Source organism: Nematolebias whitei, chromosome 1, assembly GCF_014905685.2.
Source record: "Nematolebias whitei isolate Nwh7 chromosome 1, NemWhi1, whole genome shotgun sequence".
Classification (NCBI taxonomy): domain Eukaryota; kingdom Metazoa; phylum Chordata; class Actinopteri; order Cyprinodontiformes; family Rivulidae; genus Nematolebias; species Nematolebias whitei.
The window spans coordinates 27,062,380-27,087,993 of NC_056498.1; the positions used below are offsets into that span (position 1 = coordinate 27,062,380).

Sequence of the window (25,614 nt, forward strand, 5' to 3'; positions counted from 1 at the left end):
TGGATAAATTATGTCTTAAAAAAAACATTTCTGATGCTCTCAATCTATTGTACTGTCTTTTTAAAAAGGAATCAACTTGCCTTTTAATTAACTTTTAATGCATGAACATATCAATATTGATAGGTAATTTAATCTAAAAATAAAAAGCAAGTCTGAGGAATTAAAATGTATCTGTTAAGACAAGTACAACAAGCTTTATTTTTTTTTGTGCAAAAAATGTTTCAAACAAGTATGTTTGTATGTTTGTCATCATATGAAGTCCTAAACAGTTATTGAACTTTTTCAAGGAAATCAGGTCTACAGTATGTTGGAATTTCAGGTAATGCCGGTAAACTTTCTTCTAAAAATTTCTAGTTTCCATGTATTCTTGAAAGTATTCAAATTTTTCTATTTACCATTCTATATGACCAAATTAGTATTTGGCAAAACGGTACAACAATACAATAGTTGTTGTATTCCCTGTAAAAAAAAATAAAATAAACACTTTATGAGTGATATTAATTCAAATTAACCTAGGTTTATTATTTATCAGTCTATGTAGAAACAAACCAGTCAAAGTAGGTAGCTATTGATGTGTTGTTATGCTAGTTATGACCTTGTTTTGACCACCATGACACAGCTGTCAGCAGTGGAGAAACCAGTGCTTTATTTGAGCCGGATCCTGCCGGAACAAGATCCGGGAACTCTCTCGTTTTGACCGCGTGCGTTCTGGCAACGGATTGCTCGGATCCGGCAATTCAAATCTCCGCCCCAAAAGTTCAAAGTCATTGCGCAGTTTTATTTTGATTATTTATTAAAAATGCAAAGAGAGGAGACGTTGCCCAGTCTGTGGAGTGAATATTACAGCTGTAGCAGGTGCTGTCATTCCCCAATCTGTTACGGAAGCCGAGCCATAGTGTCATCTTATTTGCGCATGCACTAAAAAGTAATACGATAGCCTTTGAATATGCAAGATGAAGGAAAATGTACTAATTTACTTAGAAAAGTACAATCTTAATTGTCTTAAATTTACTTAGAAAAGTACGATCTTCATGTTGCTGATTGACGCCACTCGTATTTCCATTAAAACCATTGACATATTTATGTCATGACCACCAACCTGGGCTGAATGAAAAAACCCTGCAAGATACAGCATGAATTATTTCCATGGTGAAACTTCGTCGCTCCATGGTGAAGCTGCACTACATCACCCTAAAATGTTTTAATTACCTTAAAAATGTGTCTCATATCATTTTAACCAATGGCGTAAATATGTCAATGATTTTAACTGAAATACGAGTGGTGTAAATTAGCAATATGAAGATCGTACTTTTCTAAGTAAATTAAGACTGTTCTTATTTATAAACAGAATTATAACATTGTCTAGGAAAATTAATCAATTTATAGAAAGAGATATTTCAATTAATATTAATACATATGGTATGTTTCATAAATATATATTTTTTAATATGTGTTGTATTAAATCAGCTTACAGGATATTTCCAGTACATTTTTCTTAATCTTACATATTCAAAGGCGATCCGTGCGACCTGGAAGTATTACTTTTAGCGCATGCGCAAATGAGCTGACACTACGGATCGTGCTTCCGTAACAGATCAGGGAATGACAGGTGCACCAGCTCGCGCACACGCTCCTGCCCAGCAGAGACGTGGACGGCATGTCCCGTGGGGATGAAGTGTTTTCATTCATATGGCAAGCCAAATGGCCCATTAATAACCAGACGTGTGGGAAAAGTGGCAATTAATGGCCCTCTTGGCTTGCCATACTTCACACGCAGGAGCATCTCCAGACAGCTCTACAGAGCACACACACAGCTGCTGATGTGAACTCACTCATACGTTTCAGACAATGTCGAAAAGACAGTCCAAAAATCTAAAGTACCATGTTTTGGCCTTACCCACTCTAAATCAACACTGGTTTGTTAATTTTCCTGTCAGTAATTATACATACCTATCCTGGAGAGACTTGGACTCAGCTTCTCTGCAGCCAGTGACGGTCCTAACCAATGAGAGCTCCTGCAAACATGTTTCTGCCTGGAGACAGAAACTAAAGAATTTGATTGGATGACTGTGTTTTCATGGATTAAAATGTTTCTTGCTCAACTTCAAAGTAATTACAAAATGCAAGAGAAATTAGTGACAAGTACAAAAACTCTATTGGAAATATAAACTTTATATAAAATAATTTAAACATTTTAATGTATTATTTCATATGTGCTGAATTCCTAGGCCGCCTTCAAAATCCTAGAAGGCCCTGCAGGTTCTTCACTAACTGTCAGGCTGAAATTGTCTATCACCAAAAACAGTTTTATAGAAAGTTTTATAAAAGCCTTTGCTTTAGGAAAAAATAAATACAATTCTACGTGGTCACAAATGCCTTTTGACACTTTATGAGCTTGTGATCCATAATTCACCGGCAGAAATGAAGAGGTCATTTATGCAAAAACATGAAAATGATATTTAAAAAGTGGCGATACAAGGGTTTGGGGCCAACAGCAAAAATATTATAATAAAGATAGATAGAGAACACCATAAAAGTCATTATATTTATGGTACTTTACATTTTTCTGCATTAGCGAGCAGACCACAACACAACACAACACACAAACACACACTCTGATGCATTGTTTCCAGGAATTATTCACTGTGAAGTGTAAAGTAGATCCATTTACTTCTTCATAAAGTACAGAGCCAGTAGTTGTTAGGCTTCAGTAATTATGTATGAGAGATTCAGGATCAATAATGGATGTGTTCTGCAACACTGTGTGGATTGATTCTCGCTGAGCCCCGGCTTCAGAATGGATGACACACACAGGAGTTACTGTATGTACTCAGCTTTGGTGTCGTCTTTAAATGTCACATCATCATGTGCCTTGCCATCCCAATACGTTTACTGCTGTTTTATTAAAACTTGACTGGTGTGCAAGTGTCAGTTCAGCTCTGAGCTTTGAAGCAAATGCTTTTAAAATATTGGATTTTCTTTGTAGCAGTTTGTGGTGGCTGCTCCTGAGCAAGGTTGTACCAAGCAGAAAATCAAGTTAATCAAAAAGGATAATCAACATGTAAGAGGAGAGATGCAAGCTTTCCGTCCTGCAGCGTCTGTGTTTTGATTAATTCTGTGGCTTTCCATGAAGCAGATTTGGCAGCTGTGACTCAGCTTGTGCGGTGCCATGTCCCCGAGGCTGTCTTTTTGGAGAGCATCGGCCAGGAAATCACCTTCATACTGCCCTACAGTGGAGCCAGAGATGGGACTTTTTCTGCTCTCTTCCAAAAGCTTGACCTGGCTATGGCTGACCTTGGCCTGACCAGCTACGGTATTTCTGATACCACACTGGAGGAGGTAAACATTTGGGGTGTGGGAGTACAAACTCCTACAGAGTGGTTCCAACAAAGATGAAAGGAATATGTCTTTATGAATTTGTATTTTATCACTATGTTAAACTGATTTTTCATCTAGTGACAGTATCTTCTAGTTATAGCAATGAAGAATAGATTTTTTTCTATATCCTTTTATGGTTGATCCCTTGTATTTTCTTCATCTTTTACATTTTTTTTTCTGGGGGGTGACTTTTATCTATTAAAATATACTCATACAAAAAAAATCTAAAAAGCCAGAAGGAATGGTTCTATTCGTATGTAATTTGGTACCCATGCAGACCAGCAATTGGTTTGTAAATCATATGATTTGCAAGAAGCTGACATGTTTTGAGTGAGTACCAAATGTCACGCATGGTGGCATCAAGAGTGGAGTGATAGTGCTATCAGGCTGTTGTTGGAACATCAGTCAAAACAGTGAGTGACGTTCTCAAGGCACAGAAGGCTTGCATTACTAGATGAAGTCTGAGGTTGAGTTTGCATCTGACCTGGTGGTTATTTTATCCACCTGGAGAGAACAAATGTCATAGTGGCCCGATGTTGGACTCAAGGAGGGCACTCACATACATAACATGAATGTTCTGGCTGCCCAAAGTCAACTACACCAATGAAGGGTTAATATATTATATACCCAGCATGACCTAACCCCATTACATTTTTACCTGTGTTCTGGACATACACATTGGACTCTTTACCATACCATACCATTTTATTTATAGAGCACTTAAAACAGTGACAAGGCCAACCAAAGTGCTGTACAGACAGAACAACAGGTAACACACAAAGCAAAATACAAAATGAAGTAAATCAGAAATATAGACATAAAAACGATGCAGATAATGACGACTAACCAGTGTGGAGCATACAGGTTCAAAACACAGATCATCTGGTGTTGAAAGCTTTAGAACACTTTGTGTCATCCCGCATCTTGTCTTAACAACTACCATCAACTGGATTATGAATTCACCACCCCATGTCTAGGCTGCAGAGAAAACATTGAATTTATGTGGATAGATTAGTGGATCATCAATGGATGAGGAACACTAAACCACCAAAGTGTCATAAAATGGAGACATGGGTTGATGATGAGCTGCATCATATCCTAGTCTATGATGACAGTTGGATTGATGAATCTACTACAAATGGCCACAGTGTGTTGTTGTTACAGTGCCCAGGAGAGAGGACCAGTCCTGTTTATGTAGGGGCAGCTGTGGCTGAGTGGTTAGAGCAGTTGTCCTCCAATGTGGGAGTTGGGGATTCGGTTCCACCAGCAGTCACATGCTGAAGTGTACCTTAGCAAGACACTGAACCCCTCATTGTCTCCGATGTGTGTGCCATGGGTGTATGAATTATGGGTTCATGGGTGTGGGCGGCCGTGGTGCAGTGGTAGTGGCAGCCGACCTCTGATCGGAAGGTTGGAGGTTCGAATCCCGACTTCCCACACCATGTGCCGTTGTGTCCCTGGGCAAGACACTTAACCCCGAGTTGCTCCCGGTGGGACTGGATGGCGCCTTGCATGGCAGCCTACCGCCACCGGTGTATGAATGTGCGTGTGAATGGGTGGATGGCTGGTACTGTAAAGCGCCTTGGGGCCCCTCATAGGGGGCTGGAAGGCGCTATAGAAGTAAGCTCCATTTACCATGAATGTGATAAAGCACTGATTATTCTTTGTAAAGGTGTAGTAGAGCACAATGAACACTACTAAATGAATGAGCACTGAATGAGGGCACAGATTATAGTGTAAAGCACTTTGAGTATCTTGATCAAATAGAAAGGTGCTATATAAGTGCAGTCCATTTACCATTCATGTAATAGAGTGTTACTTACCTCACCATACTGTGGTGATCTATATGGTATAACTTGAGGTCATCTCTGGTAGTGACCCTGACTTTCAGTGCTACAACAGTGACATCCTGTGTTTGGCATGTCTTAACCCTCCTGAAACTGCCCCTGGTACAGTCTTTCATCAAGACAACACCTGTTCACATGTTTATGACCTGCCTGACTCATGTTGAGGTTCTACCATAGTCAGCCATGTCCCCAAATTGTTCCCCAAACAAATGCGTGTGAAATCAACTTGGACATTTATATGACCCAGTGTCAATCTGCTAGCTCTTTCAATGACCAGTTTCAACAGCTGTAGGCCAACTTGTGCAGGAGAGAAACAACTATTGTGTGATTCTACTGAATTGCCATTTGTATCCAGACCTGAGGTTTCCACACCGTACTGACATGGAATCAGCAGCGCACTTGTACTGCCATTTCATATTCATTTATTCTCATACTGCAATCATTGCAATAATGTCACATGACCTTTCAACACACATAGTGTTATTGTATTTGTGCCACTCCACCTGGGTGCACAGCTTTACTTTATTGTAGGCTTGCACAATCCCTTTCACAAGTAAGGCAAAATAATTCAACCACGGGATACAGTATTGATTTTCACATCTTTTAGGCGAATAATCAAAGCCATGGTTGGCTCCGCTGCAAATAAGTTTATTTATTTATTTATTTTTTTCAGAAATTGAGGTACTTTGAATGACCTCTTGTGGTTGACTTCAATAATGTTTTCCCTTTAGGAACAACACTGTTTTGGCAGTTTTCCTACAACGTGTTTTTAATTTAATGAGTTTTATACGTTGCATATTTCAGCAGTTTGCATCATGTTGCTGTCACGGGTTTCATTTTATTTTTATTTTGAGGTTATTTTCCTAACCTGACATGTTTTTGACAGTATTCAAGCATTATTTTCCCTGTAGTTGAACAAGTTTAGATTTCTATTATGACTTAAACTAAAGCAAATAAATATGATCTGCTAACATTATGGACCCATTTGTTTCCACATTTGTTTAAATTGTGTTCTAGAGGTTGAATAAAAAGTGGTTGCAGCATTATTTTTTAATAATTATCTGTATAATTTTGTTATTTTTTCTTACATAAATGACTTGTTTCTATGTGACACCAGACTAATGTGGGTTTATAACCATGAGTAGCTGAAGTTTAAGGCCTTTGTTGTAACTCAGACACTCTCAAGATGCTCATAGCCTGCAAGCAAAGTGAAGAATTTTATAAAGTTCAACTATGACAGATTTTTTAAATTTAAATGCTTTTTTGTTTTTGAAAAGAGAACATACTGCTGTTAAAGTATGCAGTGATTTTCACAGATTTTAAGTAAATGTGAATAAACAAATAAATAAATAAATGGGAAGTGGTATAAAATTTTGTTCTTTAATCAAATTTACTATATTTTATTCTTTTAGGCATCTGCATTTCAGCATTTTACACATTTTTTATTTATTTATTGAAGACTAGCCCATAAAATAACATAAAGTGACAGTCAGGTGTTTTTGTAACACAACTTTGCAGTTTTCACCAACATCTACAGTTTATTTTTTTATTTTTTTGTACAACTTCTGCAATAATAACCATTAAACATAAAGCCAAATCACAGATTTTACTTTTGCATTATATGGAAAACATGCATATAATACTTTTACATAATTAAAAACATTCAAGCATAATTTCTTTCTTTTTTTTAAAGATATTCCTGAAAGTGGCAGAAGACACTGAAGTAGATGCAGAAATACCAGGTAAGATTGCAAAAGGTTGCACATAAAATGGAAACATCATCTGGTTAAATTTAATAGACTGTTTTATAATTAGTTCTAAACATTGTACGTTGTACTTTTAATTTGAAAGATTTAATACTATCCACTCCATAAGATTTAAACATTTTTTCATTCATTCAACCTTTATTTAGACAGGTAAATCCCATTGAGCCTTGAGGACTCATTTACAAGAGACCTGATTTCAACAAAGAATGATAACAATGGACAACAGTGACAACAATAAACAGTTATAAAAAGTCATACAATTTTTTTAAATTTTTTTTTTTACAAATAGGATGGCTAAAAAAAAGAAAAGTAACAAAAATCAGCTAGATTCTAAGGCGAATGTAGAAAACTAAAAACAGGAACATGTCTGCATTGGTCCTTGCCAGGAGTCCAACAGATTCTTAAAGCCACTTAGAGGTCAAGGTCGAGAGCTTCAAATCTTTTTGTAAGATATTCCAGGAAACAGGAGCGGAGTAGGAGAAGGCCCTTTTGCCTAGTTCAGTCCTTACTGAGGGAACACTGCAGGTAATAATGTCCTGAGTGCGCACACTGTGGCTGCACTCACGTAAAGACATGTAGGAGGAGATGTATCAAGGCAGCAGACCAAGAAGTGATTTAAAGATGAAAATGTACCAGTGGGAGAGTCTGCGTGAAGTTAATGATGTCCAGTTAACCAGTGAATACAGGGTGCAGTGGTGGGTACGATAATCACAGCCAGTTATGAATCTCAGTGCACCATGATAGACAGCATCCAACATCTGCAGGGTTCAGTTCATTTTCTTAGATAAGCTACAATTCAAGCATTAGTTAAAAAGGTAGCTGACAATTTTTTTTTTTTTTTACATTATTGAAAGATAAACACTCCTGTATTGCCCCAGAATTCAGCCTTGGGTACTTGAGCCACACATAATTAGCAACATAAACCATGTGCCGGCTAAACCACATGCTAGCTTAAAAAAATTGCTTTCATGTTTGAGGCAGTGCTTATTACTAATACAACCAATTTGTTACCGTGAACACAAAATATTAATATTGTAATGCATGCAAATGGCCATTTTGGATTTTGATCTGGCGACCCAGTTTTCGTAAAGAAACTTTCGTACACCTAGATGCAGCCACACACCAAAATGGAAGTCGGTATCTCACTTTTTTTTCAAGCTATTGTGCTCACAAGATTCACAAATGGATGGAAGTTATTTCCAATTCTCCCTTTCCGCTCCACAACGGGGGACAAAAAAGAACGAGGGGTGATGGTGTTAAATTTGCAAACAGATAGAACGTTGTATTAGCAATCTTACATTTTGATCACAGTGCTATTGAAGTATGGGCTCAAATGTGGAAAAATAACTTCATTTTTTAAAAGAAAATAAATCCTACTTTGTTGTCACCAGGTTTTTCTTGCACTAAACCATTCAAAGAAAATACTCAAAACACCCAGAGTCTTTAAATATTTTTAAAATAAAGCTGTACAGTGGTGGCAAGGACAGGGGAAAAAAATAATCTGAAAATAAACAGACATTCTGACAAGGAGTGAAAAAAAAATGAAGGTCTAAGTGGCGCTGAGGTTAAACGGATAAGAAGAAAATAGATTTGGTAATTGGAATAAGGGAGAGAAGGCAGGATGAAAGGCAATTCACAAATTAAAAAGCACATAAATGGTAGTTTTGGGTAGATTGGAAAAAATGCATACATTTTATAACAACGTTGGGATTCCACAGGTATCCGTTACACGTTTGTGTATTCATACTTACCAGTCCTTGTATTGACACACTACTGAGTATAAATGTTTTCATTAAAATATCATTTTTTTCACTTGATACTTTCCTGGGGCTGACCTGCCATCAAATCATCCTAAAGTATTTTTTGTTTCGGTCTGTTGCCAAAGAACTTCCCCATTCAGTTTATTAGATGCGCACCTGAAACACCTGAGTTTGTGCTTTTACGTGGCATGAAATGGCATCTCACAAGCTAGGGAGCTATTCTTATTGTTATTTATATCCCTAAATTGGGTCAGGCCAAAACAACATATCTTATTTGTATTCCCACAGCAGCAAAGGAGCCGTTGGTGAGGGACTGGAAGAGAAGCTCCCGCAAATCGAAGAGAAACAGCATCGCCAGCGTCCGCAGTAAAATGGAGCACTTCAATGGGATGAGTGGCACGTTCTTCCACATTCGTTTACTTTTTTATATTACTTTATAAAGAAAACTCATTTATTGTGACTGTACCTAACAATAAAGCACAAGCTAAGATAGAAAATAAGTTATAGTTGCTGATAAGTTTTTTTTTTTGTTTTTTTTTGTTCTTTCAGATTTAAAGGAAAGGTTTTCCAGTAAAGTGGCAGGTATGTCCTGTGTTTGCCCTTATTGGCACTGTTGTTTTACAGTGGGTGTTTAATACTTTGAACACCTGTCTGATTTTATGAGTTTGCCTACTTGCAAAAAAGAACAGTCTAATATTTATGGTAGGTTCATTTAATTAGAGATAGATTATTGATTAATATCCTTGAAATTCACATTACAGTAGCCCCTCGTTAATCGTGGGGGATCCGTGCACTGCAGACCTGCGGTGCTAAATGCAGGTGCTAAGTTATTTTAAATAAAAATTCTATTTGATCATGCGGCTCATCCATCAATCAGCCAATTGTGTGTCATATCCACTCTTTGGAAAAACCGTAATAGAGCGAGTTCACGATAAACGAACCGCGAAGTAGCGAGGAACTACTGTACATGAAAGTTCAACTTGATCAACTCGATCTGTTATGTCTGGACGAAGAGGAATGTTGAGTGTAACCAGAAGAACACTATCTCCATGGTCAAGCACAGACAGACCCCACACTGTTTGGGAATGTTTTTCTGCTAAAGCTACAGGACTATTGAACTGCTTCAAGAGGTGAGCAGATCAAGTCATGTAACTTAAAATCTTAATAAGAACCATCTTTCCTCCACCAGATCACTGACTGCGTTGTGCTTGGGTTTTCCAGAATGATGGCACAGTTGGGAGAGCTTGCCTCACAGCAAGTAGCTCACTCTGGTTCAAATCCCAGCCGGGGGCCTTTCTGGGTGGAGTTTGCATGTTCTCTCCGTGCATGCATGGGTTTTCTCCAGGTACTCCGGTTTCCTCCCACAGACCAATAACATGCATGTTAGGCTGATTGGTGACTCTAAATTGTCCCTTGGTGTGAGTGAGAGAGTGGGTTGTTTGTCTCGTTTGTCTCTGTGGCCCTGTGATGGACTGGAGACCTGTCCAGGGTGCACGCTGCCTCTCGCACAGTGACTGCTGAACATGGGCACCAGTGATCCTCGCGACCCGAAAAGGAAGAAGCAGGTAAAGATAATGGATGGATGGATGATGACCCAAAAACGCACTGCTGAGGCAACAAAGGACTTCCTAAAATTTGTGGAAAATTCATCCATCCATCCATTATCTTTACCCACTTCTTCCATTTTGGGTCACGGGGGTCGCCGGTGCCCATGTCCAGCAATCACTGTGCGAGGGGCGGGGTACATCCTGGACAGGTCACAAGTCCATCACAGGGCCACATAGAGACAAACAAGACAAACAACCATTCACACTCTCACTCACCCCTAGGGACAATTTAGAGTTGCCAATCAGCCTAACATGCATGATTTTGGTCTGTGGGGGGAAACTGGAGTACTCGGAGAAAACCTGCGCATTCATGCAGAGAACATGCAAACTCCACCCAGAAGGGCCCCCGGACCGGGATTTGAGCCGGGGACCTGCCCACTGAGAGGCATCGGCTCTACCAGTTGCACTACCATGCTGCCCCAAAATTAAACAGTTAGAAAATAAATTAAAAAAAAATAAAAATCCAAGATTTATTTTTCACTGTAACTTTATTTAGGATAGTTTCAGTTTTCTTAAAGCCACAGACCTAAAACATTAAAAAAAATCCACGTTTCTCACAGTGAATCTCACAAAAGGTCTGTTATCCAACATATAGGCTAAAAAATAAATCTTTCAACACTGATTAATGACAGAGTGCTGTTGGCCATATTAACTCCTGAGCTATTTTTGATGATACCATTAGGGGTGCTGAAAAAGCGTGCTCAGCATATCTTTCACGTAGATGCATAGATGATAAATAACAGCGCACTTTATTGCCCATGCCAGATTGTAAGAAAAGTGCAAGCATCAATGGAAGAGGATCCATGGTCATCACTGGGTGGAAGCTGATCAGAAGGCAGTTTCTGGCACTCTTTATCAAGCGCTTTCACCACGCCCGAAGGAGCCGCAAGGGACTCATTGCACAGGTAATGGCCTCCGTTTGTCATATTGATGAATTGAAGGGTTACACTGGCACAGTTGCATGGGAGGGATCAAAGTAGGATTGTGTGAAATACACACATTGGCTTCCAAAATCAGTTAGTGACATATATGATAGAGTGAGATCATTTAAACTCAGGGGGGAATACATTCATCTCAGTGTAGTCAATAGTTGGTGGGGTTTAAGTTGCTTGAAAAGAAATCCGTGGTGAAAGCAGAACATAAAGCACTGAAGAATGAAGAGCAGAGTCTGGAATGATGTAACGTCAGGAAGCTGCATCTGCAACAATCATCTTCATTTCCTGGGGCATGTGTCGTACAAGAAGACACTCGGGAGACAAAAGCAAGCCGTCCTCCGTCTCAATAACGGAGCAGAAATTTTTCAGCATTACATTTGCCCTTTGAAACTACAACACATTTGGTTAGCCATGAAAGCTGCTGACAGATGTGTGTGTATATTGATGAAAAGTGCTCCATAACTTTCATCTGACCACTAAAAAAACCCTGACACTTGTGATTTGTCTGTCCCTCATTTTATCCTACGCTAATAATGTGTTCTGATTAGGGGCGTATCAACAATTACGCAGATGACATACTTCTATTAGCTCATTAGTTGTATGTCTATATTATTTTGTTCTTTATAAACGTAATTTCAAAAGTCAGAACTAATAAAGAGACATAATTTCTGCAAGTCAAAACCAATTTAGACTTGTTGCTATTTTTGAAGCATTGATTCATTTTGCCACGTTCGAAACAGTGCCTAAGATTGCCGTGACTTGCTTATTGTCCTTCATCTACCTTCACATTGTGTTTGTAAAAATCAAGTAATGACATCAGTTTTCATACGTACCATTATTCAGAATTAATTATAATTGAAATTGAGCATCCTTGCCTGTGTTGGTGAACCATGGAGCGATTGAAAGAGAACAGGATTTCACCTTTGATAGGTTCCTCCTGTAATTTGCTGCAGTACCCATCCCCATTAGTCACTGTCAATCTTGGACGTCCCTCTTTATTGGGAACACAGAGCAGGATAGTTGGGTGAGTGTATGAGCGTCTCAGTACAAGGTTGCATGTCGTCCTTCTTCCTTTTTACTCATTTGACTATAGGTACCTCTTTTCCCTCTCCATTATCTCCCATTGTCAGTAAATTTGATTGTGTAGTGACGCAATCTCTTTGAATGTAAGCTTTCATTGGAATTTAAAAGTGATTCTGGCATGAAGCACAAAAGGAGTGATGTATGGGGCTGGAAGTTTTGCAAAGGCAGTTCTTGATCTTGTCAGAAATGCCAAGCAAGGGTTATTTGTTATGTTGTGGTGAACGAGTTCAAGACTGCAATGTCCCATTCAAGTGTGAGCACACGTTCTCTTCTTGGTCTAAAGAGTTGCAGTGACATGCAAGGGTTTTGGCACCCAAGGTAAAAATGTATGTTGCTAAGTTCTTCTTCTTTGCCCAGTTTCTAAAAAAAGTTAGCGCCTAGCCTTGAAAGATTGCATATTGTCCTCTACTAATGTTAGGCCATGACTGTTTGCCATCTACTAACACAAATATGTAAAAACTTAAGGGATTATCTGACATAAGCTGGATGGAACTCACACATTGGAATGTTTGACAACAGGTGTGTTGATTATTAACAGGTGGTATGTGAGGAGCTGAAAACAAGGACCATGGGGCATATTTGGTGACAATTGAAGGTACAACAAACCAAAAACAAGAATCTTATTGAATAACTAAATAACCAAAATAACAAAATATACAGTAATTGAAATAAAACAAGAAAAAGTGCTTAAAAATGCACAAAAGAGTAAGATGATAGAGACTGTGACATAAGCTACCAAAAGTTTAATGGTCAAGCAATCCTTGAAGAAATGCTTATCACCACCTTTCATGTGAGAGTTTTAAACAGAGATAATCTCATGTTGGGAAATCTAGAAGTTGTTACCATTTGGATTAAACCTTGAAAATAATGTTATGCAGTAATGTCTAATGTCATGCTAAGATTTTATGTTGTACATTACTCCCAGCTACTACCACATCAAATTTTAGCTCACTATCTATAAAAATGACTGAGTTGTTGCCAATTGTATGTTTGCTAATTTTGTTTAGCTGTGACGGCCATATTGAATTATTTTTGCAAGGTTTCAATACAATCTGTTGAGTGGTTCATGAGATATGTTGCTAACAGACAGACATGGTTGACTGTAACAGTTTATGTTAGTTTTACACAAACCTCTTTCACAGTATGTAGCTCTTACATTCATATACATAAAAAGTAAATTAATAACAATATTCATCTGAGGAGCAGACTGCTTTGAGTTTAACTCCATTGCACTCTATCGTCTGGAGCAAGCACAGAGACAACAGTGGAAAGTAAAGACTCCCTAATGAGGAAGAAACCTTTAGCAGAACCAGTCTCAGGACAAGTGGTCATCTGCTTCGACCGACTGGGTTTGAGAGGAACAGGAAGGAGGAACAGATACACAATGGCAGGTCGAGAATCACATGTTAAGATAGAAATAGTATCAAATGAAAACTATCCAATTTTAACAATTCATTTCAGGAAATGAGGTTAATTTGTCCTCTAGTAGTCTATGCCTATTAGGGTTAGGGTTGGCATAACAACCCAACCCTAATTATAGTATTTATCAAAAAGGCAAGTCTTAAGCCCAGTCTTAAAACTGGACAATGTGTCAGCTTTACAGACAGAAACTGGAAGTTGGTTCCCCAAGAAAGGAGCCTAATAACTGAAAGATCTTCCTCCTATTCTCCTCTTGGAAACTCTAGGAACCATAAGTAAGTCTGCAGTCTGAGATCAAAGTGCTCCGTTAGGAAAATATGGAATAATAAGATCTGTAATATAAGATGGAACTAGGTTGTTGAGGAATTTGTAGGTTGGAAGTAAAATTTTGAATTCAATTTTGGACTTGACGGAGCCAGTGGAGAGAAGCTAAAACTGGAGAGATATGATCTCTCCTACTAACTCCCATTTAATGGGAGTTAAGAGTAGGGCTGGGCCATATCATATCGTTCACGATAATACCAGTAAAAAAAAAAGCTTGCCCGGGCAAATAAATAATATCATGATATGCTAATTTCATGATGTAATACATCAAGCGCCCCGCCCTGTTAACAGAACCGAGCACACTGAACGACCATACCGAACTGCGCACCGCCCCTCCACCTGTCGGTACTGGTGTAACGCTAATTAGTTGCGCGCAATACTAGCTAGCTAAAAAGCTAAAAACAAACAATGCGCTGCTCAGCTGTCTCTCCATCCAGCTCTAAACTGCAGGTACAGACAACTCAACTGTCTCTTCCTCCCTCCACACTCCGCTCTGAACTGCTGGTGCGGGCGCAGCTTTCGGCTGCGTCTCCCCCACTCTAAACTGCTGGTACAAACAAGCGCAGGTCTGTCTCTTAGTTCCACAGTCCATGGACCAAGAACAGTCAGGTGATCAGAGACAGATCAGTCAGAAAAAATGAAATCATTCCTGTGAGGAAGCTGAAACATCACAAGCTTCATGGTCAACTGATCACCTTGTCAAGTTTTGGAAGTTATAGCTCATTTAAAGGCAACATGTATGTATGTTACATTTATGCTCAACAGATCTTAAGCTTCATTTTATTCAGTTATTTTGGGAAACTGCACCTGCCCTTTAGTTTTTTGTGGTGGATTTTGTTGATCTATATTTTGTGCAGACTTTTTCAATCTAAATAACAGAAGAATCATTTTTATTTTTATACTTGGAGACTGAATACTTTACTAATTAAAGTAATTTCAGTAAAATTAATCCTTTTTTTTTTTAGTTTTTATATAATACTGCAAAGCAATATGTTAATTTAATTTTGTCAAATGAATAACTATGATTTCTGTATTTTTTTTGTTATATCACATAATTTATCGTTATTGCCAGAATGCTCTGAAATATCACGATATTATATTTGAGCCATATCGCCCACCCCCAGTTAAGAGTCAAACTTTAGTTAACTTTCATTCTTAAAAAATGAATCCCTTGTAGATGCCAACCCAATGAATAATTTCCAAAAGTTACAAGAACATTCATTTTATATTTTGCTAAAAGTACCTACAAGCAACCCTGTTTAAAAAAAAAAAAAAAAAAATCATTATTGCTCTGCATTCACCTCCAGAGGCCAGAGATAATGAGGTGTCTTGACATTGTCAGGTAAAAAAAAAAAAAAGAATAAACATCTCTATTACGTTGTAGTGTTTTTGCTCAGTTTGCATCTAATCCAATTCTTTTGTTTAAGTCCCCACTAAACTTAAAGGAAGGTCTAAACTCCTGCATTGTTCTTGGAATTGCTTTGACTTTGTGAGCGTAATGACTTCTCCCGCCTTTTCTTCCCTTAGATTTCTTTCACTGGCAGACACACCAGCTGTCACCTGCAATTACCGGAGAGAAAAAGGAAAAACGAGAAGAAAAGGGGCGAGCAAACAGAACCAAAATAGTTTCTTTTTTGTGCTCTGCCATTAAAGCTTTTTCAGCCTCGTCACTGCTCTTTATCACAATTTTCAATTGTGGCAACTTCAATTGGCCTTGCAAATTGCATGCACCGCAATTAATCAAGTGTACGCAAACCTCCCCTTTAACTGCTGAACAGAGCCCACCCTCTACGAATGATTAAATAGTAAAGATATCTTGCTTTTTCTTTTGTCGTTTTTTTTGTTTGTTTGTTTCCTGCTACGTTTTTGTCAACCCGCACAATGTAATGAAAGAAGACTTATATGAAAAGGGTTGGATGAGATGAGGAGGTTAGCGACGACGGTTTCTCTCTTCTTCTTTTTTGTTAAATAACAAGATACTAAAGAAAGGCGAGAAACTAATTATATGAGTGGCCAGATGACGACGGTTGTGTAGCACGTTTAATCAAACTCATAAAGCATGCAGGGGAGTCCAAACAAGTCGGCGGGGAGCATATTAATGTGTCCGTGTTATTGCGTTGGTCCTGTGTTATTGTTAATTGCATCAGCCGTTTTTTGCATTTTGTTGCATGTAATGGCAGTGATGGGGGGCTCGGGGATGGAGTAATGAAACTGGTATCTCGTTAACTGCAGGAATGTTTTCACACATGTAAACAGGGATTTGTGTCAACATCCAGATGTGGCATAAAGATGGCCGCTTTTCCCCAATATTTTAGTGAGGACAGCTCTAATTTTATCCTGTACTATTACTTTGTCACTGCGTGGTCCTAAAATGAATCCAGCTTGTTTCTTATGATAAAAGGTTTAACTTAAAAGCAAATAATGAGTTTTTCTTTCTCTATGGGTTCTCTAGATCTAGAAAGTTTAAAATATTCACAGTTTGTTGTGAGTAAGAACCCAAACATAGGTAGACAAGTCAAGTCAACTTTATTTATAGAGCACATTTAAAACAGGAGCTGTTACCAAAGTGCTTAACAATAACAACAATGAGAGTAAAATTAATGGGGAAAAAAAATGCTGGAAGAGGGCCGGCACTGGAGGAGGGGGCGTTAAAAAAGAGACCGTCTTAGCACCAACATAACTGGTTTGTTCCACTTTGGAGTAAGCTGTTGGGAGAAGAATCAGTTTTGTGTTGTGTGTTTCCTTGACTGATGAAGCCTTCTGGATGGAAGGTGAAACATTTCAGCACACAAAAAAAGAAACTGTCCAGATGACCTGACTAAAAATTGTTGGATTGTATACCTGGATTATTGAGCATGGACTTTGTTGGTTTTGAACCAGTTTGACATGACTGTCAACAAGGGAGCAGGCCAGCACTGGAGGAGGGGGCATGCCAAAGAGACCATCTTAGCACCAACATAACTGGTTTGTTCCACTTTGGAGTAAGCTGTTTGGGGAATAATCAGTTGTGTGTTTCCTTGACTGATGAAGTCTTCTGGATGGAAGGTGAAACATTTCAGCACAAAAAAAGAAACTGTCCAGATGACCTGACTGAAAATTGTTGGAACATTAATGATGGTACTAAGAATTAAAAACATTGAATAAAAACATAAAGAAACACAGAACAAAAATACTAAATCAACTCACACTGTGTGAAATGCCAGAGAAAACAGATGTGTTTTTCAGAGATTTGAACACAGGAGGTTGGGGGACAGGTTGTTTTAAAGACCCCAGAGGGAGCAAATAGTGAGAATGGAAGGAGTCCAAGAATTGAGCCCTGTGGGATCCCGTAGGAAAGAGGCATTGAAGCAGATACATTATTACCAATCTTGACACAAATACTCCTGTCACTCAGGTATGAGCAGAATCATTCTAATGCAGCATGTGTAATCCCAGCCCACTGTTCCAACCACAATATAAGGACACTGTTGTCAATGGTATTAAGGTATAAAGCAGGTTATGGGGTTATTCCAAAAAATAAGTTCAGCAAGTTCATCAATAAACTTTGAGTTGACCTGCTTCTAGAAAAAATAGTTTTTGGTTCCAGAACATCCACGTTTAAGGAAACACTAGAATAAATGCTCCCACCTTCTCTCTTTGGGAACTGAAGCCAGAAAGATCCTGTTTATGGGAGTTGTAATGTTGTATTTTGAGGCCATAGTCTCCGCACCACAGATGATAGGCTTTATTAATGTTTATTTAACCAGGCAAATCCCACTGAGATCATAGGTCTCTTCTGCAAAGTAGGCCTGGGCCTGAAGGTAATGCATGTTTTTGGACTGTGAGAGGAAACCAGAGTACCCAGAGAAAACCCATGCAAACACAAGGACATGTAAACTCCACACAGAAAGGGCACAGAAGCTGATTTTGTTCCTTCAACATTCTTTCTGTGAGGCAACAGTGCTAACTACTAAGCCATCATGTTGCCGTGCTGCTTTAAGTCCTGCCTACTCCCTCATGCACAATTGTGGTGTCACATAACCTTTCTTTTAAGCATGAAATAACTAAATACAACTAAACATATTAGAAAACATAAATATATACAGAAACAAGATAAGTACTTTATGAATCAACAAGGGTCAGCACCATCTGTACCCACTTCAACTTCCACGTTTCTGTACAGTGTCTTATATGTCTGTGTTCCCATCACGGGCCAAAAAAGAGAGCTTGTGGGCCAAATGTGGCTCATTGGCCACAAGTTGAAAACTCACCGATAAGCAGCATACGTATTCTTCTTTTGCTATTAATTTCCAAAGAGCTTTTCTTATTTTCATTCCAAAGAGCTTCAGTTAGAGCAGGACAAATGTCTTCTTGGTGACAGTTTAATTAGCTTCTACCACTTTAAATGTGTCCCTGTTCTCCCAGGTGATCCTGCCAGCTTTCTTCGTGTGCCTGTCTCTGATCTTCTCCCTCATCGTCCCACCATTCGCTGACTACCCTAGTCTGGAGCTGCAGCCGTGGATGTATGGTCTACCTCAAACCACCTTTTATAGGTAATAGCATTATTAACACGTTACTGATGGGTTTTGCTTCTACTTTTTTTTTATCCACCCCATTTTTTATTTTTTTTGAAAGAGTCAAACTTAAACCTATTGCAGGTTTTATAATATTATCTCTCAGCTACTACCAGAACAAAAAGTAGCTGACAATTTGTCAAATTAACTGAATTATAGCCATTTTAATGTTAACTATTAAAAAACAATTTAGAGTCATTTATCTCTGCATTAGAATTAATTGAAAAGAAAATGTCACTGCCTAGCCACCAAAAGATCACACACTCGTTTCGTTGGACCACCTTTAGCTTTGTTTCCACAAGCTTCTGCAATGTCACAACATTTATTTTCTGTCCAGCGTTGCATTAATTGTTTTGCCAAGATCTTGTATTGATGGCTGTAGATTTGCACAGACTTCTCCAGCACATTCCAAGGATTCTTAATGGGTTTCAGGTCACGACTCTGTGGTGGCCAATCCATGTGTGAAAATTATGTCTCACGCTCCCTGATCCACTCTTTCACGATGTGAGTCTGATGAATCCTGGTGTTGTCATCTTGGAGCATGCCTGTGGCATCAGGGAAGAACTTACCCATTGATGGGGTAACCTGGTCATTCAGTATATTCAGCTGAACTCATTCTTTGGGCACATAGAGTTGCTGAACCTAGACCAGACCAAGTGTAGCAACCCCAGATCATACACTGCCCCCACAAGCTTGTACAGTAAGCACTGGACATGATGGGTGTATCACTTCAGCTGCCTCTCTTCTTACCCTGGTGCACACTCCCCACTGAGCTTCCAGTTTGTAATAATGCATTAAACAGTTCTTAACCTGATTTTAGTAGTTTCAGTAATCTCCTTAGATGTTTTCTCTGCTTGATGCATGCCAATAAATAGACACTTCTGAAACAGATTAACATCTTTTGTGTCTTTCCACATTGTTATTTAAGAAACGAGAAGCTCCTCACTGCATCATTTAGGGTTCAATAACTTGTTGCCACCTGAAACAGGATCACACATGCAGTTTAATGGAAGGCACTTACTTATTGTCTGAGTTAACTCTTTTTTTTTTTGGCCAAGCTGAGTATTACTCACACGCCTACCGTGTTTTTTGGACTATAAGGCACACTGTTTTGTTTCACTTACAGCGAAACAAAACAGTGTGCCTTATAGTCCCAAAAATACGGTAGTTCTTGGCGCTCTTACAGCCACATTTACTTAAGTAACACAATTAATATGCAGCAGCAAACACTTTACTGAGTGAATGTTGTGTTTCTGTGGTATATACAGGATTACAAAGGAATATGCCACGCTACGATGTGCAGGTCTAATGGGATGAATAAGAAAGACAAGCCATGATGGCTACATCAATTTATAACTGAAGCACCACAAATATGCTTTAATACCAGACAGAGTGAATTTATACCATAATATTAGGTAATGTATTGTTATTGATATGTATTGTTACTAATACTTCTTTGCAACATTCATTGTCATGTGGTATGTGTAAGTACATGTGTTATATGTGACATTTTAAAGTTGTTACATTCATGATACTAGGTTTTGGGCCTGACCAAAGAATTTATAGATAAATACATCAGACAGAGTTAATGTGTTGTTTTCTTCCAGCGTAAAGATACAAGGCCAGTACAAGAAGGATGGAGGTGTGATGACAAAAACACAACAACAAATGGCATCCATACAAAGTACCATAAAGAAAATACCTAGAATATGTATAGTTTTCATTTTAGAATCTCAGTGGCAAAAACAAATTAGAAACTAGCTCCTGCACACTAAACTGCTTTCAAGAGTTCTTGAATGGATTTGACTGAGAACATAAATGCGACACAAACAATGCCACTAAAGCTAAACTTGGGTAACACGTTGAGTTTTCTAAGAAATTTCCTCCACGCGTTTACGCTCTTCACTTTAAACCTGCAGCGATCTACATTGTGAACGACTGTTTTGTGTTTCTCTTTAGTTGTTTTATTTAAAAGTCTTATTTAATGAGACCTTTCACTGCAAGTAGTTTGCCCTTCAAAAGAAGTTCAGCTAAGGCCTTATTTCTATAGCGGCAGTGTTCATTAAAACATCATCTCAGAGTGTTTCACAGAAACGGTAAATAGGGTTAAAACTAGGGCGGTTATTGTGAAGTTATACAAAGAAAAATTTATGTTGTGTTAAAATATAAAAAAAAGTAGATGCTTTTTAAGTTTTTTTTTTTAATGAGTTATGCTTTAGCTTAAAGGTCATTTTTGAAAAGTTCTAAATAAGTGTTAGTCTTTGTTAAATAGATTTAAATGAAATACTTAGTGTTCCTTGAAGAAACATTTTTTGTCTGCTTGATTTTTTGCTAGTGTTTTAGGTCGTTTTCACACCAGATAGTCCGGTAGACTCGGTTCGGTTCGGGACCAATATCCATGAGCTTTTGTTTACATTTGAGCTGGTGCGTTTGCATTCACACTGCACTGTGCAGTCGAGTCAAACCGTTGAACAAACCTATTCCCCCGCTCGCCTGTGGGGGCGCTGCACCAAGAACTACTGAAAGAAACGACACAAAAACCTCTGAACACACGTCTTCTTCTTCTTCTTCTGTAAATAAAAATAAAAACAAAGTGGCATCAAGTTTTAGCAGTTTTAGGAGTTATATTTTGTCATTTTTCAAAAATGGACTTAGCATGAGCAGAAGATGAGACAGAAGACCATGGAGAATATTGTTTTTCCACACAAGGCAGCTGATGGCTCCATATAAGGTCAGAGAAATGCGTGTTTGTTTGGCCTGTGGAGCGAGGCCGGTCTGTTTACATTCACACTGTACTCGAACCGCGCTGGAGTTCGCTTCTACCGGACCGAGACCTAGGTTTTAGCCCGGGCCAGAGTTCGCCTTTTTGTTCCGTGACAGAGTTCGATGGTGCGTTCACACCTCCCCAAACGAATCGGTCTTTCTAGGAAAACGAGCTAGAGTTCGATTAAAGCGGACTAAACAGGGCTAGTGTGAATGCACCCTTAGACTAACATCTTTTGTTGAAAAATGACAAGTATTCGTTTTAACCAAACATAAAAAATCTGCAATGTCACACAATGTAAGACATCAGTTTCAGAGTTTGGGTTGTGAATGACTCTCAGCTACTACCACACCGAATTTTAGTTCTGTTTCTGTCAAATTTACCAAATTATACCAATTTTTGTGTTTTCTAAGGTTGTTGGGCTGTGGTGACCATCTTGAATTGAGTTTACTCCAAAAGCTAATCAGTTGTAGATGTCCATCCAATGATCATTTACTGAAGGATTCATTTAAATATGTCCGGTGGTTCATGAGATATTTACGGTGGCCCTGAGATGTAAATAAACAGCTTTTGAAAAAATGAAATTACATTTGAAAAAACACAACGAAAACAAAGAATGAAATTACATTAAGCCAAAGAGTAAGTGGCCAAAGTGGAAGTGGTGAAAAGACGAACTTACATTTGAAAAAAAATGGAATTACGGGGCAGCACGGTGGCACAACTGGTAGAGCTGCTGCCTCTCAGCGAGCAGGTCCCTGGTTCAAACCCCGGTCCAGGGGCCTTTCTGGGTGGAGTTTGCATGTTCTCTCCGTGCATGCGTGGGTTTTCTCCGGGTGCTCCGGTTTCCTCCCACAGACCAAAAACATGCATGTTAGGCTGATTGGTAACTCTAAATTGTCCCTAGGTGTGAGTGAGAGAGTGAATGGTTGTTTGTCTCGTTTGTCTCTATGTGTCCCTGTGATGGACTTGCGACCCGTCCAGGGTGTACCCCCGCCCCTCGCACAGTGATTGCTGGACATGGGCACCAGCAACCCCCGTGACCCAAAATGGAATAAGCGGGTAAAGATAATTGATGGATGGATAATGAAAGGAGCATAAAAAGTTGAAATTATAATAAAAAGACCTAAATTAGCAAACAAATAGCAGAATAAAGCTAAAATTAGCAGAAAGACACCTAAAAAAAGTAGCAGAAAACGCAGAAAAATATTTATTTAGGAGATTGAAGCTGAAAGAACATAAAAAGATGAATTTATCAGAAAGAAGCTGAAAAATGCCTGAAAAGACTGGAATGAGCAGAAAGAAGCCGAAAAAAGCGGAACCAGAACAAAAGCTGAAATGAGCAGTAAAACGTTTAAAACAACACAACATGTGAATGTTGTGCAGAGCTCCTTTCATTTTAAATGAGAAAAACATGGCTGAAAAATATGAATATTTCAAAAAGTAAAAAATGCACAAATGCCAAAAGTCAAAGTGGGAATGTTGTGAATGAGCTCAACGTTTTCATAAAACCCTTAAAATTGTGGAACGATTTACACGCGGAAAAACATATAGAGCAAAAATGAAATTATAATTATTGACACAATAAAATAAAAACTGCAGGACAGTTCTTTTATCCTCACATCTTTCAGCCTTCATTGTCTCAGCGTCTCTTTCTGTGAGCCATTCATTAGTTCCACCCTTTCGCCGTGTATTTGCACAAGTCTTCATTTCAGAGCTATCCGGTAGTTTTATTATCTTAAATAACACAGCAACCCAGCCATTATAAATTGCAAAACAGATGGCTGCACATAATCCATTTTTTTACAAGCGGGCCACTTCGGGCGTTCACAGTGGTGGCCGGGAAATGGCCGTGTGACCTTCATGGAGGCAAACCTAAATGAGACGATGAGCACTGTATGAATCCAAACAGCGGGCTGGGCTGTGACCACGGCTGGCTCAACGCCATCAAGAGGGTTTTTTTTTTTTTTAATCCTGCTTTAACTCCCACAGTGTCCCTAGTGTAAAGAGCCATAGGTGTGGTTGAGTGAATGGGACAATTGTTTGAGGCCTGGAATATAAAACTAAGATTTTGTATTTACTTAATGTGAACATACTCTGGATAATTTGGTTCCATGAAGTATATGACCGGACCAGTCATGACCTGGATGAACATTGTTGGATTTTATACCTGGATTATTGAACATGAATTTTGGCCACAGGTGTAATTCTTCACAGTGCCACTTTCTTCCTTGATTAACCAAGTAGCTTGCGATAGATTAGTTGAAACTTCGAGGTTTCACAATATGCGGAAACAATTTTTATTTGCCCATCGAAAGGCGGACGTATTACGGTACAGTCTCCGTCTGTTGTTTGTACGTTAACGTTCTCTTGTCCTGCCCGTAACGTCGTATCTGCTCAAGACAATTTAACACAATTTTATACACAGCTGAATCATCACTAGACTGAGTGTTGTCTATATTTTTCATCAACCCATTTCTAAGGTCACAAATCAAGGTCAAAGGTTATACAAGGTCTGTGCTTGTCCCACCCATAACCTCTGATCCACTCAAGATAATTGAACAAAACTTGATACAAATATGTACCATCACTAGACAGCATATTATAATCTGTTCATCACCCCAGCTCTGAGGTCAAGGTCACAAATCAAGGTCAAATATTATACAAGATCTTTGTTTGTCTGGGCTGACACATTAAGTTTGTTGGCAGGTGTATAATGTACCGTATGCAGTACTCTTTTTGGAAATTACAATATCAGCAATATCATCATAATATTAATACTGATTCTACTTTTTTTACAGCAAGGACTTGCAAGAGAACGTGGAGGTGTCCAAGGTGGTGGAAACGTTGGTGAACAACCCTGGGTTTGGGACACGATGCATGACTGAAGATCCAATACCGTAAGTTTTCTGGGGTTTACAAGAAGGATGTACAGAAGGACTCCGGCTACGACTCGGGTTCTGACCGGATTCAATCAAACTGTGAACCCTTGGTGATAAGAAGTTACACACCTGTGTTTGTGTCTTATCCAAGTCCTGCTGCGAACTACTTTTATGTTTTGAAAAGAAAATGTACTGAATACCTTAAAAACATTTGAGAGGGAAAGTCCTATAAATAAGCATTCAGTAAATCTTGATTAATGAGTATGTGTTTAAAAGGAAGAACTTTGAGTGTAAACATCAAAGTTCATGCTCAATAATCCAGGTAATAAATCGGGGAAGGTTCAGTCACGTCCTCTGGACGGTTTCTTTTTTTGTTGAAACGTTTCAGCCTTCAACCAAAGGACTTCATCAGTCCGAGGAGCCACAACAAACTCAGTCCTACAAGCAGCACACTCACATGTTGGGCCAAATAGTTAGCTGTGATGAGATGGTTTGGAGTCCACCCTCTCCCCTGTCGACTCCTCTGAGGCAGCCATGGCCAAAGTGGTTCAAAACATCCAAGAAAATCCAGAAACCAACTTATCACCAGCAAACTGGTTGGTCCACTATGTGAGTGTGCTGCTTGTGGGACTGAGTTTGTTGTGGCTCCTCGGACTGATGAAGTCCTTTGGATGAAGGAGGAAATATTTCAACAAAAAAAAGAAATCGTCCAGAGGACCTGACTGAACTTTGTTGGATTTAGAGTTTAAAGTTGTGTTCATTATTGCTTTAAACTATTTAAAAAATATTAACATTAACTAAAATACTTTTTCTGTAACTATAAACAATAAAAAGGAGGCCAGTTACCGTAGATAATAAAATAACCAACGTGTTTTTCCGTCGGTCTGCGGTCCTATCCTCATCTAGGTTCACGAACTTTAGGGAGTGACCAAAAGAAGGAGATCTGAGAAACAGGCGGTTGAAGTGAGTTTCCTCCGCAGGGTAGCTGGACTCTCCCTCAGAGATACGGTGAGAAGTTCAGTTATCAGGGAGGGACTCGGAGTAGAACCGCTCCTCCTCCACATCAAAAGGAGCCAGTTGAGGTGGTTCGGGCAGCTGGTAAGGATGCCCCCTGGGCGCCTCCCTAGGGAGGTGCTTCGGGCAAGTCTGACTGGGAGGAGACCCCAGGGAAGCCCCAGGACACTCTGAAGAGACTATGTCTTTCGGATCATCTGGTAACGCCTTGGAGTCCTCCCAGAGGAGCTGGAGGAGGTGGCTGTGGAGAGAGATGATCATTTTCTCATTTTGTAAATTAGAATT

General features: G+C 39.0%; 1 protein-coding gene across 1 annotated transcript in view; it reads left to right on the forward strand.

The window, feature by feature from the left end:
* Window positions 1–25,614, forward strand: part of LOC119426037 (phospholipid-transporting ATPase ABCA1-like) — a 302,913-nt gene that overhangs the window by 139,195 nt on the left and 138,104 nt on the right. The window contains exons 24-30 of the mRNA XM_037693947.1: window positions 3,137–3,339; window positions 6,919–6,967; window positions 9,040–9,147; window positions 9,301–9,333; window positions 11,124–11,263; window positions 18,524–18,651; window positions 24,235–24,333. Coding sequence (XP_037549875.1) covers window positions 3,137–3,339; window positions 6,919–6,967; window positions 9,040–9,147; window positions 9,301–9,333; window positions 11,124–11,263; window positions 18,524–18,651; window positions 24,235–24,333 — 760 coding nt within the window. The remainder of the gene's footprint in view (window positions 1–3,136; window positions 3,340–6,918; window positions 6,968–9,039; window positions 9,148–9,300; window positions 9,334–11,123; window positions 11,264–18,523; window positions 18,652–24,234; window positions 24,334–25,614) is intronic.